This window comes from Cinclus cinclus, chromosome 10 (assembly GCF_963662255.1).
Source record: "Cinclus cinclus chromosome 10, bCinCin1.1, whole genome shotgun sequence".
In the NCBI taxonomy this organism is placed as follows: Eukaryota; Metazoa; Chordata; class Aves; order Passeriformes; family Cinclidae; genus Cinclus; species Cinclus cinclus.
Window position 1 is genome coordinate 21,499,135 of NC_085055.1, and position 16,005 is coordinate 21,515,139.

At 44.5% G+C, this 16,005-nt stretch overlaps 1 protein-coding gene across 2 annotated transcripts in view; it reads right to left on the reverse strand.

Annotated features, from left to right (window-relative positions):
• Positions 1–6,585: 6,585 nt before the first annotated feature.
• The window catches only part of PAK2 (p21 (RAC1) activated kinase 2), a 39,130-nt gene continuing 29,710 nt past the window's right edge, over positions 6,586–16,005 (reverse strand). The window contains exons 8-15 of one of the 2 annotated variants that reach the window (XM_062499626.1): positions 15,785–15,848; positions 15,289–15,337; positions 13,321–13,433; positions 13,039–13,156; positions 11,115–11,214; positions 8,408–8,604; positions 7,604–7,741; positions 6,586–6,694 (exon numbers count right to left, since the gene is read on the reverse strand). In XM_062499626.1, the coding sequence (XP_062355610.1) occupies positions 6,608–6,694; positions 7,604–7,741; positions 8,408–8,604; positions 11,115–11,214; positions 13,039–13,156; positions 13,321–13,433; positions 15,289–15,337; positions 15,785–15,848 (866 nt within the window). In that variant the 3' untranslated portion in view covers positions 6,586–6,607. Of the gene's footprint in view, positions 6,695–7,225; positions 7,742–8,407; positions 8,605–11,114; positions 11,215–13,038; positions 13,157–13,320; positions 13,434–15,288; positions 15,338–15,784; positions 15,849–16,005 lie in introns of those variants that run through there. The other variant, XM_062499625.1, reaches the window with a different exon arrangement.

The following is a 16,005-nucleotide window of genomic DNA, read 5'->3' on the forward strand; positions in this document are numbered from 1 at the left end:
ATTGCTTGTAATTCTGCCCACAGCACATCCTGCAGTTCTGGGACATTTAACCCAGGCTGGAGAGAGGAGCTAGGAGCTATTGATTCCAAGGATAACTACAGGATACTATCTAAAAATTCCAATATTCCCCCTGAAAACCCCTTTTCTGCAGCTGGAATGTCAGTTTTTCTAAACCAAACTTACTTTCAGGGCTTAAAATGCAAATATTTAATTGGAGGAGGGGGGATTTAGCCACATGACAGGAACGAGTTGGCACTTCCAGAGTTCAACAAAATAAACACTCCCCAAGAACACTGAAGGGACACAAGCACTGAGCAGAGTCACCCCGGCTTCCTCACTATTTTTGCCCTCAAAGAGGCAACAACTACAGGGGAATAAAAAAAGAGTTATAAGGTTATTTAAGACAAGTTTCATTGGGAAGGAGGTGATTAGAGCTTTCCAGGAGCAGCCACATTCCCAGCTGCTGTGACAAGACAGCAGGAACCTGGGGCAGGTTTCCCTGCATGGTCAGGCAGGGAAAAGGGCTCCAGGGGATCCAAGAATCAATTGAGCTTTGTGAAAAGACACAAGTCCCTAGAATAAGCATTCACTGAGAGGAAAGAACAACAAAGATGGGTCATCCTTGGCTCTAGAGACTTCAAGGAATTCCAGAAGGCATCCGTCCTGAGGAAGGTCAGCCCTGCACACGGTGTGGGCATGTCTCCCCTCCAGACCATTCTGAGGAGCTGCCCTGAGTCCCAGCAGTGTCCTCACCGTTGATCCACAGTTGTACCAAGCTGGATTCACTGCTCACGAGCCCCCCAGGAAATACCAGGATGTGCAGCCTGTGCCCTGAGACACATCTGTGCCTTGAGACAGCCTGTCTGCTCTCCTCTCCTCTGCACTGACTCAACACAGCTCCAAAAGCAGAAGTCTGGGGGACTGTTAAGTGCCTGGAAGAGAACGAGCAACCCCTAACTTCCCACAGAGGAAAATCCCATTAAAAATCTCAAACCATAGGTCCCCTATGGACTGTTTCAACACCCAGGTCAACAGGGATTTGAAATCTTGATGGATTTGACTTGATGATCTTAGAGGTCTTTTCCAACCTTACAGATTCCATGATTTTAAGTGATGATGTGCTGGAGGACATTCCCACTGCAGACACCAGCTGGGAAAAGCATGACGAGCTGTGTCAGTGCTGCCCTGCTCCCTCCTGACAGGCTGCAGGCAGAGAACTCCCAGAAAAGCATCCTTCTCACTTGGTATTTCCCTCCCTCAAGGAAAAGAAATCCTTTCTTAGGCTGGATTCAAAGCAGGGAAAACAGCTCTTAGAAGAACCTGCTTCCTCCACATCTGGAGAGCAACAGGCACAGTTTGGCTGAGCTCAGCAAACTTTCACGTCACATTCTCACATGACTGAGGACAGCTGTTTTTATTAAAAATAATCTTGAGAGCAAAATGTAAGTTATATTAAAAAAAGGGGGAAATGCAGCTGTAGAAATCCCTGGGAGCAGGGACCTACCGACAGCACAGTGCTCCAGCACAGGAGCCACGGGAACTGCACTGAAACCCAACAATGCTTTTCATTTCACCGTGAAAAAAAGCTGCTAATGATGATCCTCACTTTTCACCCACCCTGGTTTTCACAAGCGTGCTGCTCCTGGTGCAGTCCAAACAGTTGTGCTCAGCTTTGCAGTAAATCACTGCAGCCAAACAGCAGCCCTGAATGGGAGAAATTGCTGGCCCCAAGAACTATGTTTTAAATACTCCATCTTGAATAAGCTGATCTCAACAATGGGGCTGCTCTTGGGTTTAGCCTCAGGTAGGCACATGCAAGGGATGAGCAAGTGCACACAAGACTTAGGAGGATTTACCAAGGACTTGCAACTTTCAGCCGTGCAAGCCAAAAATCAGCCAGAGCCCTGCTCCTTCAAGTACCAAAATCCTGACAGTCTTGAGTTCCAGTAAGCACCCTCTGCTCCTGTCCCCTTTCCCCCCAGAAATTGAATGTCAAATCACTTAAATGCAGTGTTAGAGAAGACCATTTTAAATGCACACAGTCAATCATATAGAAACACAAGGATACTACAACAAATTGGTAACCCTGAAGAGACAGGCTCTGAGCAAACCAACATTCTCATGGCTGGGTGAAGCAGCTGCTGGAGACGAGTGGTTTCTTCATTTCCCTTTGTCAGTGTACGAGCAAAGCTTGTAAAACATGCAAGAGAGGGGCAGAGCCCATTTCCCAGTAACACGCTTGAAACACAGGACATGCCAAGTCTTCACCATTCACCACTGAGGCAGGAACTTCATCCCGAGTTCATCCAACTGACCTGGACTCAACCCCAAAGTACATCCCTGCTTGTCTTTGGCTGGACTGGCAGGCCAACATCCCACAGCCTTTTTGTAGGTCCAGTGGAAAAACAAAGGTGGCCGTCTGCAGCCTTGGAGGCAAGAGGCACCATGGATCTCATCCCAAGTCCTCGAAGAGCTGTGGGCACCCAGTGCACCCTCACTCCCATGGTCCAACACTGATCAGCAGCAAAGGAGCAAACCCAGGAGCCAAATCTTCCCAGCAGGCAGCAGGACAGCTCAGTCCCCATGGATCCTGTGCTAGAACGTTTATAAGCAGGATACCAGGTGGTACCCACGGTGAAACAAAGCAGAGCTCCTGGGAACAGCTCCTGAATCATCACATCACCAGAGGTTACTGGGCCCATCAGTCCCACCCCAGCACTGCTGAACAGAGAGGAAGATGCAGCTGGGACAGGCCAGGCTGGTGTTTGCTTTGCTCCCTTTGCATGGAGGGCAAGGATCTCTTCCACAGAGAGTGAAAAAGGGTGTTTTTTCACTGCTGCTCTTCTCCCATCAGCAATCCAGAGCTTTTCTGGGAGGCACAGACATCTTCCAGCAGTGCATGGCAGCAAGGAAAGCTTGTGGTGATCCCAAGGCTGGTATTGACACTGATGAGCAGTAAAATTTTAAAAGAAACAGGCTGGTATAGCATAAAATTATATCCACCATCATTAAGGCATTCATAAGAGGCTTAGTTACAAATCCATTCCGTTAATCTCAGTAAAAAACTAATACATGAACTTTTTCAGATATTCTTGTCATCAAAGATATAAACTCATGACAGGGAAAAGGGGAAAAAACCCCAAAGGTTTTTTAAAAGTTTATTTCTAGCCCTGAAAGAACAGTTATTAAACGAAGTCAACAAATACAGTAGTTAATATTGCAGTAACAATTAAATAACATAATGGGATTAAATTACACAAAAGGCAACATTAACATCTGAAGACAGTTAAAAAAATAAAAAGAAAGCTTGCACCTACTTCCATTCCCATCAAGAGCATAAGGAACAGAGGGAAAAACAGACCAGAGAGATTTATTGACTCAATTCCAGCTGGAGAGACCCTTAATCACGTTTTTGCTCCCTCCCCATCCCTGTGACAATGGGACCCATCTGCCGAAGCCAAACCTTTGCACCTCCCTGCACAGAGAGCCAGGGGGGAAGGCTCCAATTAGTCTCATTAACACCTAAGGCAGGGCAAAGTGCTCATTCCCACGGTTGTTTTTAGTAAGAACTCTGGTTTGTTCTATGATAACAACATCCCAGGAATCTCACATTCCCTGCACTCTCACACCTCAGCCACAAGCTGCCAACACTTCACAGGAATTGTGTACACATCTGATCCCCACTCAGCATCTCGGGTGGGCACCCAAGAGGGATGTACAGGAATCCCCACATTCAGATGCAACTCATCCCTTCCCATCATTTCCTCCAGCTCTGGCTGGTCTCCACCTGCCCCAGTGGCACAGCAGAGCTGCCAGCCCTGCAGCCACTCAAGGGAAAAGGGAAAACCCACGCCTTGGAGCTTCTCACCTTGCAGACACCCTCAGAAAAGCGATGCCTGACCCTCCAGACACAAAAGCACAGCACAAAAACCTTCTCCTGGCTCTCCACTCCTGCCAGCACCACCTCTGATCCCCATGGAAATCTCACCACAGAACAGCTGCTGCATGGGGCCATGGTGATGCTGGCACTTCCCAGCCTTAGAGCTGAACACTGTCCCAGGTCACACACACAGTTTGGGAATTTGGGATTGGGCCATGTTTTGTGCATTAGGATTGCTGAAGATTCAGCCATCATCTCCTAAGCAGGCTAAACTGGACAAATTTTGCAACATGTGTTTTAAACCGTTCTCATTCACCAATAAAACTAATAAGTTAAAATTACTTATGATTTCTTGTTTTCTATTTTAAAAAGTTAAATTTATCTAGATTGTGCCATTAAAAACAAACAAACAAACAAAACCCCAACAAAACAAAAAGATGAAAGAAAGAAAAGCTCCCAGTTTAACTCTGGCACAAGGAGTTTTATCAAGTCCATTGCCAGCAATGGACAAAGAGGGAACCACTGGTACAACAGGTTTTTTCCTCAGCCAAACCTCCTCACTGCTCCATTTGATCAGGGAGCCAGGACACACTCAAACCAGGGTGGTTACAGTGTCCATGGCTCATAATAAACTTTTTTCCAGGCAAATGCACTTGGATTACCTTACCTGGCACGAGACACTTCCTTGAATTTAAAATTTAAAGCCATAACTGTTCTCACACTTACAGCTAGAGAGATTTATCCTTGTGAGGAGCAGTTAAGATAATTAACCCACCACAGATTTTAACTACCACACAGGAGCAGAACACAAGCTGAACCTGCCTAACAAGGACCCAGGAGCTGTGAAACCCCAGCCCTGCTCCCCTCCACCATCCCCCCCCCACCAAGCTGGCTCTGCTGTCCTGGAAGTTTGTTTTGTCATACCTTGGCTACCAGTCCCCAAAATGTCATTCTCCCTCTATATAGATACTGAAATTCTCTGAAAATGACTTCTATCCCCTGCCAGCAATGTTTGGAAAAGTGTGCAAAATTCTTTTTTCAGGGTCCTCTGTCCACACCCAACCATAGCTCTGTCTGTCCCAAGTCCTGCCCCACTGGGAATGCAATACAATCACACTGAAGTAATGGTTTTTCTTTCACAGACTCATTTGGCACATTGGTACTACTTGGCTCTTCCTTAAACACTTGGGGAGGTTGAAATGCACAGACTTTAGCATTAGAAGGGGCACAAGTTCTGCTGAACTCAACCCTGGCAACACTCCAAGAACTCAACTGCTCAGGCTGTTGCTGTCCTTCAGGAGGAGGCACTCTTTTGTTGTTGTGTTGAAGGGTTGACTGCAGCCATCCTGGCTAGCACAGCGTCCTTGGTGGCAAGGATCAGAGTGACAGCAGCCAGTCCAACAGGCCCCATGATGGTCTGACAGCACTGCTTCCCCTCTGCTTCATCTCACAGCTTTGGCATCTCCAGGTGTTCATCATCATCTGTTCAGATCATGTTTCCAAAACCCTGTATCGTCAGTGTCCTCAGATCTGGTTATTTGTTCTTCTGGTTTCATTAGTACAAATGGAGCACATACAAAACTGGAAAAAAATAGCTCTAATACTTTAAACTCTGACAACTCCATAGGTTGATGCATTATTTGCTTGGCGGGGGGGGGGGGGGGGGGGGGAAGGGGGAAATTACAACATATACAAAAATGTATTTGATACAAAGAAGGGAAATGTAAAATAAAAAAAGTCAAAGGCACCAGCGTAACTTCCAAAGCCCAAGTCAGAGCACAGAAACATGTTTGTGAACCACCCACTGCACATTACCCCTCAAGCTTCTGGCCAGCAAGTCTAACAAGGAAAAAAGAGCAGACAGGAAGACAGCTGGAATTTTTTCTTGCCCTGACTAGAACTGATCATTTGATCATAAATAAAGTATCTGACCCCAACCTACACATCCATAACCCACATCCAAAGACTTGACAGATCATTACAGTTCTACAAAGAGGCCACATTTCTGATTAAAAAAAAAAAAATGTCCACAGAGCACAGGCATGAGAAACAGCTGAATACTTCTCTTCCCCCTCTCTCTCTCCTTATTCTTCTTAAAAAGTGAAAACCATCTCCATACATTATGATTCCTTAAGTAACCAAGTTGTTGATTCTACAGTACAGCAACAGCTAATCCAAAAAAAGAAATGAGGAGCAAGATGCACCTTCACATTTGCCACACCTGCCATGAATCTGGTCACTGGGAGCTTCCCACAGGGATTGCAGGTAGAGGGGAGGAAGAGGAGAGTCAAAGAGATCAGCAGGTAAAATTAGTACTGCTCTCTGAAAGCTTGAATCTGTCATTCAAGTATTGAAAGTACCCAGAGGGTACAAAGGGAGCTGTTACAGCAAAGTCGTTAACACCCCTTAAAGCCCCGGGCACAGCAAGTGGTATTTCTGGGCTGTCTGGGAAACAAAAATCAGAATAAAAAAAAACCCCACAAAGGCCAGTACTTCAGCCCTCAATTCCTTCTGGACCCCAGACAGGGATCTCTAGAGTCGCCACAATGTACTTTGGGTGTCTTCTGGATGAGAGTTTCTTTCCTTTTGCAGGTATTTCCCACCCCAAAAAAAAACCCCTTCCCACCCTCCCTTCCCCCTCCCCCCCCCCCAAGTGTAACAATTTCATATATTATAAAGATTTGTAAAATACAAACAACAAAAAAGGAAGAAGGCTGTGGCAGGATGTTAGCGGTTACTCTTCATTGCTTCTTTGGCTGCCAGGATCAGTGGCGTCAAGCTGGACAGAGGTTTGGCCAGTTTCAAGAAAGGATGCTGCCAGGAAGACATAAACACGAGGAATCAGTGAAAGACAGGCTTTTAAAGGTTTGATGTCCAGCAGGATTCATGTTTCCACGGAGCTAGGCAGCAATGAGTCTGTATTTTAACTGCTGGCTTGTTTCATGTGTTTCTCCTGATGATCATGCTGCCTTGCCCAATGGAGATTCTCCTGGAATATCTCACTGTTTTTGGAAAAAGGTGAGCATTGAAGCTGCACTTGCAATGAGCAAAACAAAGGTCTAAACGAGAAATAATCAGAGAAAGGTAAGAAGCAGCAGCTGGCTTTACTGGTAAAGTGTCTACACCATCTGCCTCAGAGCTAGTCCTTGCTCTCCCCAGGAATGGCATCAGTGATTCTCACTCCTTCACACAACGCTGCCTACAAGCAGATCTCATTTAACAAACCAGCTTTCTGCAGTGCACAGAAGTTTTTTTTAAATCAAAACCAGAAGGAGAAATGGTGGCATGATGGCAAGGACACTGCTCCAGCTGCTCAGCTCATAGGGCAGAACCCTGTGGGGAGAAAGGAAACTTCTCTTTTCAAGGCTTGAATACTGATGTCAGACCAGCAGATTATTTTATCAGGAGTTCTGAGGGGAACATTTGCAAATGGAAGTATGAAAAGCAATGCAAATGCTATCAATGGCCACCTTCTGATGGGAGTTCCTAAATTACTGGATGCTTTGGCAGTGCCAAAGTGAAATCAGAGATTATGATGGAATAATTTTGGAGTATATTAGTATATTATAAATCTTTCCTACCAACTGCTCTCACTATAGTTTCCAGAAGAAAACACACAAAAAAAAGAGAAAAAAAAAAGTGCCAGTCTATGGTGTTGTTCATCAGAGGTTGACCTGACTCTGCCTTCTGGACCTCACACTGTGAGAATAAGCAGAGTCTCACCTGTAGCAATTCTTTGGCTGATCCTCTTTTCTCCACATCCATCTCCAAACATCGGTTCAAGAAATCCCGGAATATTGGGGACAGTTTCTCAGGGTTCTGCAGTTCTGGTGTGCCATTAGTTGCTATCAAATATAAAGCCTGTAAAATGAAGAATATGGTATAGCCAGAGCCAAGCTTTAAAAGATGCCAAGCTGACCTGCCTTGTGGCAAGCCCTCTGATGAGAGGGCTCTGCAGCCTACTCCTAAACTTCAGAGATTAGAACTGAAAAAATGCCACAGGTGTAGGCAGTCATGACCTATTCTTGCTAGTAGCAAAATAATGTTCAAAATCTTCTGGCAGCAGATACTGACCTTTGTAAAGAAAATATTTGTGACACAGTTTGTGACACAGCAGCACTTTCCATAGTATTTTGGGTTTACTTTCCCTAAACTATCACAGAAGCCTGAGGTCAAAGTCCTGTATTTCAGTTACAGGCAGGCAAATCTTCCAAGTACCATCACAGAATCCCAGACTGGTTTGGGTTGAAAGAGATCTTAAATCCCATCTTGTTCCACCCTGCCATGGGCAGGGACACCTTCCACTATCCCAGGTTATTCCAAGCCCCATGCAACCTGGCCTTGCACACTTCCAGGGATGGGGAGTCAGGGTAAGGCCGACAGCAAATTCAAGACAACTTTCTTCCTTTGGAGGAATTTTCTTGTACTGCTGAAGCTTGTTGTCTTTTTCATTTCATTTTCTTTTTAATGCAGATGCAATTAATGAACGATTAGCGATACCGCTCCAGCAACACCAGGATTTCTTACCCTCAGGGGGTTCTCGTTGAGGTACGGGGGCTCTCCTTCCACCATCTCAATGGCCATGATGCCCAGGGACCAGATGTCCACTTTGGGGCCGTAGGCTTTGCGTGTGACCACCTCAGGAGCCATCCAGTATGGAGTTCCCACCATGGTGCTGCGCTTGCTCTGCTCAGGGGTGATCTGGGCACAGAACCCAAAGTCAGCTGCAGGACAACAGAAGGTGAAGAGGTTAAACTGGTGCACCCCAAGAAGTGGTTTTCCTAGAAGACTTCTCTATTGCTACACATATATTTCATTGAGAGGGGTTTGGGGGCAGTCTCTTCCTTCCTCCCCCACTACATCCTCCATATTAAAAAAGCCAACGTGCAATGAAAATACAAAACCTGAAGGTGCTTAAGCAGGGCAGAATTCCGTGGAGTGAAGACAAGGCTTTTGTCCTCTGGAAACAAGAATTACCCTGCAGAAGAATGGTGTTTTGCCCAGTCCTTCCTTCAAGAGTTCTAGAATGGTAACAGCCAAAATAAGCAATCAGGCAGAACACAGGCACAGTGTTCTGCACGTGGTGTGTTACAGAGCCTGAATTAGAAGAAATCCATCCACAATCCATGGCTTCTGCCCTGCTAAACAGATTGCACTTGTGCAGCTACTGAGGTCAACATTTCACAGCACTTTGGCCATCTATACAGGTACTACAGCTGACAGACATGGAAACAAGGCTCCAGGGAAGTGCAGTGCTACCCCAGTCAGCAGCAGGAACCTGGACAAACAAACCTTTCCACAAGGTAACTACCAAAGAGAACAACCACACTCAAGAAAACAAGAAAAGTCACCTATTCCTATAGCCTTCAGGTGCAGCAGCAATGCATGTCCCATCATGTTACTTTATCCAGCTGCAGCACTCCCACTTCCCAGGCATGTAAAGCATCAATAAGAACACAGTTAAGGCAGGAGACAGATATTACTTTATCATTGACACTAAGTTAGAGAAAGAGAGAGAGAGAGGGAGAGAAGAGAGAGAGAAATTTAAATTCCAGGGTGATTTTGGAAGTGTTATGCCAAGCAGTGCTAAGGAAAGAGCCAAGTCATGGAAGTGCCAAGTTGTACCAAGACCATTTAACACAGAACTACCCCACCCTGACAGTCAAAATGCTGCCTTAAATTAAAAAAAAAAAACAAAAACAAACAAACAAAAAAAAAACACCTATAACCAAGTTCCTCCTACACTTTTTGACCTCATCAGAGTCACCTCCCAGCACCTCCTTTTGGCCTTATGTTGTTAGAGTCACCTCCCAGCACAGCCCATTTCCATGACCAGCCCAGGGAAGAAGCTGCAGTGTGACCTCCCAGCCAGGCCTCCAGCACCAGCCATCAGCACAGAGGAAGAAGACAGGCAAGAATCCAGTTTCACCCACCAGGAGCATGGGTAGCTGCAGTGGTGACACCTGTCCTGTCACCAGACTCCCTCAGAGAGGGGGAAGAGTTCAAAAAGAAGGTGCAGCTTGTCCCACCCTCAACTTCTGCTAAACCAATATAATTACCCAGCCCCAGAAGAGCATGTTCAGCATTAATTACACCAGCTCTCTTCATACAGGGAATTTTTGCAGCTGACTCCTGTCTTCTCCAGTGTCTCCTTCCTCCTTCCTCCTCATCCTCCCCCAGTCTGCTGGAGTGATGATTTTGACTCGGCTGCTCTGTCCTTTTTTGCTTTGACACCTCTTTTGCAATACTGATCCCTCTCCAGCTAGCTCTTCTCAGCCACATCCTCTGCTGTAACTGTCCACTTCTCCTCAGCCTCTGAATCCACAGTTTGTGCACAGACACATCACATCCTTAAAAAAAAATTCCCTGGGCAAGCAAGCAGTGTATCCAACGATGCTGGCATGCAAATCAGATTGCTCAATCCTTCTTCACACTCCATCTCATAAATAAAATGAAACTGCAAATCATCTAGAACAGGAATATTGCTAAGATACGTTTTCATGGCACTTTAAATTCCTACGAAAAACTTTTTGCTTCACACTTTTTTGCCTTAACTCTTTGATATATGCTTTGTAAATTCCTACATACAAGAAAGGCAGATAATGCACCTCTTTCTCAACAGTCCTGACAGTTATCAGTGCTTTCACGTCACTTTTATTTACACACACCAGAAAAGGATTTACTGTACAAGCCCATGCATGCACAACCATTACCTGACAAGCCAGTAGTTTGTTTTGTCATTATACTAATACAAGCATTACACTTCCAGTCCAAGAAAAGGTACAGGGTAAGACTACACTGCAATAAATGACCAATAATGCCCAATTTTCTTCTTAGTGGCCTTCTCATGAATGGGGCAAAGCATTAATGTCAAGTCCTGGCATCCTCACAAAGCCACTGCAGTTTGCTGTAACATTGCTCTTGCAATCATTCCCATTTTGCTTCACTGTTTGTACCAGTTACTTCCTCTTTACCAACATATTCAAGGGGCCACAGGTTTGCTTCAACATCCTTCCAGGCCAGCATGTTCACAGTCCCAATCTGAGGGCCCTCAGAGTATCAGCACCTGCTGTCTGATACATATTTTATAACAGAAGTGATTTCTATTGCTCAGGGCCAATAAAAAACACCTCAAATTTCCCTGCCAATTCTCCTTTCTACTGATTTACACACTCTGTGCCAGACATTCCTGGAAAAGGGAGAACCGAACATGAAACAATTGTCTGCTACTCACTTAATTTAACTGAGCCATCCATTCCTAACAGCACATTGTCACTCTTTATGTCCCTGTGGATGACCTGGTTGGCATGGAGGAACTCAAGAGCTTGCAAGCACTGGACAGGAGAGAGAAAAAACAACATTCAGCATCCAGAAACAGAACTGTTGTATATGAACACAAATTCAAAGCCACGTTCACAGCCTCAGCCAGCTCCGAGTGCAAGAATAGAAAGGTACTATTGAAAATAACCAGCAGAGGAAGCTCTTGGGCTAAGAAAATACACATTTCAGGAGGTCAAAAATTATTTCACCATGGAGTTTCCTTATCTTAACAAATTCACTTTTCATCAGATGCTCTCAGAAATCTCTGATGTTAGTTTTTGGTATATCCCACAGATTCTGCAATGGAACCAGAAAGGATTAAGTGAGAGCTTTTCAGACTGAGGTCTCACCAAGAGGAACTGGTGAGACTTCATGTCCAACATCTACACAACTTCTACAGTGAAGGCTGTAAAACATCTTCATTCTGAAAGGCACTACTACTGGTTTGCATTGTTTTCAGATGAAAACCTTCCACACTAAGTTTCTGCCCAAAACCATAATGAAATTTACTTTTGTTATTTGAGAATGAAAGGCAAAAGAACAAAAGCCAGATTTTTCTCTTTCCATCTGAGCAGAACATTTGCCATTTGCAGCTTGGCACAGATGTCCCCACTGAGGTTTTTTTTTTAATCTTGGTTTGCTTTAGCAAAGTGACATTGATTTGCAAAACTAAATGTATCTAAAACACTGGGCAGCAGGGTTTTGATGAAGTACAATAGTTCAGTATTTGACTTCTTCCTCAGAAAAGTTCATTAGTGTCACAATAAATAGTTACTCTTTTGGTTCTCTGCTTCCAGCTCTGGTTTCTCTGGAAACCATTCCCTGTCTATACACGTTACTGTGCAAGTTTGCTCTCCCTCCCCTCCCTTGGGGTGAGTCACAAAAAAACTCATCATGCTGATGGAGTCAGATGGGCTTTTTAAAAGCCTCCTTTTCTCCTGCACAGCAGATAACACAATTCTCCTTCTGCCATGATGAAATCGAGCCTGAGCTGGATACTGGCACTTGTTCAGAGCAGAAACCTGTGTTATAGGCTGCTTTTAACACTTTCACTTAAAATCTTACTGCAATCTTGAAGTTCTTCCAGCTACAACCTTCTGGAGCATTATTTTCCTGAGAAATCCATTAAGAAAGCTTAACTGGCACAGAACTACAGATGCCACATACTATGGGAACAACTGAAGTGGGAAAGGGATAGTCTGCATTCAGTTCATCTTTATTTTAGTATATGTTGCTTAAGTTACTCCTGTTTCAGCAGATCCACTTCCAAACTGTGAGCAACCCTTCTTCCTTCTGGAAAACACTTCAAAGCTTTCAGGAGTCCTTATTTTTCTTTTTTTTTTCCCCTCCTTTCTACATTACACATACAAGAATATGCAGATTTTTTTTCTTAGTGCCTTTGAATATTCTTTGTTAGTCCAAGTTAAAAATGCCATTCCATCCAGCTGCTAAGCTTCTCTATTGCTCCTCCCTGAACTTTATCCATATTATTCTGTTAATAATAGCCCACATTATTAACATCTTTCTGTTAACATTGTCAGCAGCATGAGGCACCCCAGGTACCAAACCCAATGACTTTGTTTTCTCCATCACCAAACATTTTCAAGCACCCACCTCAAAAAACACTCTATCTCTTTTGTGTTACAACTTGCAAAGCCCCAGTTTTCTGAGTTAATTTTGCTGTTTTCTGCAATTTTGATTTCTGCTCATCGTACCGTTCATTCTTTACTCAAGGGCTTCAGCAGCAATTGTGGCAATCAGTGCTAACCTGAACATGCCAGAAAAATTAGGGGAATAAGGAGCACCTTCATTCCTCAACCCAGCCCCTCCACACTCACCTCTCTGCAGACAGCAGCGATCTGTGCTTCATCCATACATGTCTCTGTGACCACATCTGTTAGAGAGCCTCCAGCCAGATACTCCATCACCACAAATAATTCATCCCCTACGAGGTAACTACAAAGAGAAAACCAAAAGCATGTCCTTGTGCCATCAGGGTGACAGTCTACAAACAGACTCACCTGCTTCCAAGACCCTTAGGTAGAGGAAGAGCAGGTCTGTGCAAGGGATAACTTCCTGTAATACTTGGGATGAGGAATCAGCCAGCTGGCTGCATTTACCTGTCCAGGAAGTTGACTATGTTGGGGTTCTTTAGCTCCTTCATTACCAAGATCTCATTAATTATCAGCTCCTTCTTAGGCTGTTTCTGCAAATTGATCTGTTTAATGGCCACCTGAATAAGGCAAAATAAAACAGCAATCTCAAACCTCAGTACCCAAATGTTCCAGTCACTCAATACAGTAAAAAGACAGAAGGAATCCTGTAACAGGATTAAAGGAGTTTAGGACAGTTTGTGGCTGGCAAGTTATTTATCAGCATACAGCTTAAAAGAATCCAGCTTGATCAGCACACAACTTGCACTCATGGCAAACATCATCCTCTTGCAGCTAAAAGGATCCACAAACAGTAAGAGAAGCCAGACCAGACAGAAAAGGGCATTCAGGAGATAGAAAGATATCCACTCAACTCCATATCAACAGGCCTGAAGCACAAGAGAATCCTGTAGCAACTCAGAGAGAAAATCTGAGGCTTCCAATGCAAAGTCAGGCAATCTGTTGTTCTTTATTCTGACCAAAGTAGTGTTTGGGTATAAGGAATGCTGGGAGGCAGAAGGAATTCCTCTCAAAGCCATTAACTCAATGAACTATCCAAGAGAGAAAAGGGAAGATAAAGGCCCACCTCATCCAGGAAATAAGCTAACAAGGACAAGTACTACAGAGTTTACAATGGAGAAGAATCATCCTGGCTCTGTTAACTCCAACACTCTGTGGAGGCAGTTTGGAGCTCTGCAAGACAACCTGGGTTGACTCCAAAACCAAACATAAAAACCAACATAATCCTGTAGGAATGATTGTTATTACATTGCCAAGGACATTAAAGGAAGAAATTCTTGTCAGTCTGCAGCACAGCATGACAGCTATGATTGGAGGTGGAGCAGGTTGCTGAGAGTCCTGTGGAAGTTTGGAATGGAGACCTCAAGGAGCAGGTATTCCACAATCCCTCTTGAGCTCCTGTGCCATGCCCAATCATCCTGCCTGAGAGGAAAAAAAATTCTGATATCTAACTCAAATTTCCCTTCTGGCAATTTTTCTGTGTTCCCTCCTGTCCTGTCACTGTGTAGCATTAAGAGAGTGTTCATCTTACTGATGAACAAACCTAACTCTATCCTCAGGCATTAAGCAGAGGAAACCTGAGCACTGCATGAAGGCCACAAGCCATCAACAAAGTGCAGGGCAGGTCAAAGAAAGGCCCTGGACTCTAAAATTCACCCTGCAATCAGTAAGAGGACATGAAATAGTGCAGTGTGTAGAGAGCAAACTAAGAGACACTGAGATGATGGCAAGGCTCATGTTTTATCAAGACACAGTAGCTCCACTGCAGGACTGCTGAATGTGGTTACTGCTGAAAGGGCATTTATCAGTGAGCTGAAGAATGCCTACTTGTGGATATTTAAAGGAAAATTTAGGGAAGAACTTTAAAAAAAAACATTAAAAGAATTAAGGAAATCTGAAGCTAAACAGAAAGAAATAATTCCTAAAATTGGAGTCCCAGAACCCTCTGGGTTACCTCCCAAGATATAGCCACTGGATGACAAACATGCAGACCAATTTCACTGGAGAAACCAAGGGATAAAAGCAAAGAGTAGGATATGCAGAAGACATTCTGCCTACAACAGGGCATCACATGAGAAAAGCTGCTTCCCTAGAGACAGACACAGTCGAGTGTGCAAAGACTAAACAAAATTTTATTTCTGAAAACATAAAACAACAATGCCTGCAATTCTTGAAGGATAAGCCATTTTCCAAACTCACTTCTGGAACATCTGACTCCCTCTGCTTTTCACTGGCAAGACAAATCTCTTTTCGGCTCTCATCATCTGATTACCATAGAAGAAGGCACACTGTTACAACTATGACAAATAGATCTGAGAGGTGACAGCAGCAATGGGAGCCACTGAAGGAAATCCCTCAAATCATTCTGGCCACCTGCAGAAGAACAGTTAAACAAAATGAACACAGGAATCTTACCTCCTGCCCTGTTGCCACATCAATAGCTGTGAAAACTGTACCTGAAGCCCTGTTTAGAGAAAGAAAAAAAATGTTACAGCAAGTTGCATTTCCCTGCGTAGCAAACACAAAACAGCCAGGACACAAACACAAAATTGTTTCAGTTTTCAATTCAAAATTTCCACCACTTTGTGATGCACTCACTGTTTATTTACTTTACTGTTTGCTGCCCAGAGAAGCTGTGGCTGTCTCATCCCTGGCCAGGATGGACAAGGTCAGGTTGGACAGGGTTTGGAGCAACCTGGGATAGTGGAACGTGTCCCTCCCCATGGCAGGGGGTGGAACTTTAAGGGATGGCCTCTAAGGTCCTTTCCAACCCTAACTAGGGTGGGATACTGTGATTTATCACTGCTGAATGCAGCCAACATCTCTGTCTGCACAGGAAGTGGTGTGAGGCAGAGAACACCCTGCTGCTAACACTGGCACACTGGGAATAAAAGTTGGGGTCAGTACTTACCCCTGCCCGATTTTTTCATATCTGGTGTATTTTTTCTTGGGATCTCCTATGCTTACAATAGTGCCTGAAAGAAAGGAAAAAAAAAAAAAAAAAAAGTCAGTCCAATCCCACTGCCCCCCAATAGCAGGCCTGGCCTGGCCAAGACAGGCCCAAGATTGGGTCAGCTCAAGTAGCAAAGCTGATGCACCAACAGCCAAAGCTGCAGGGGAACATTAACACAG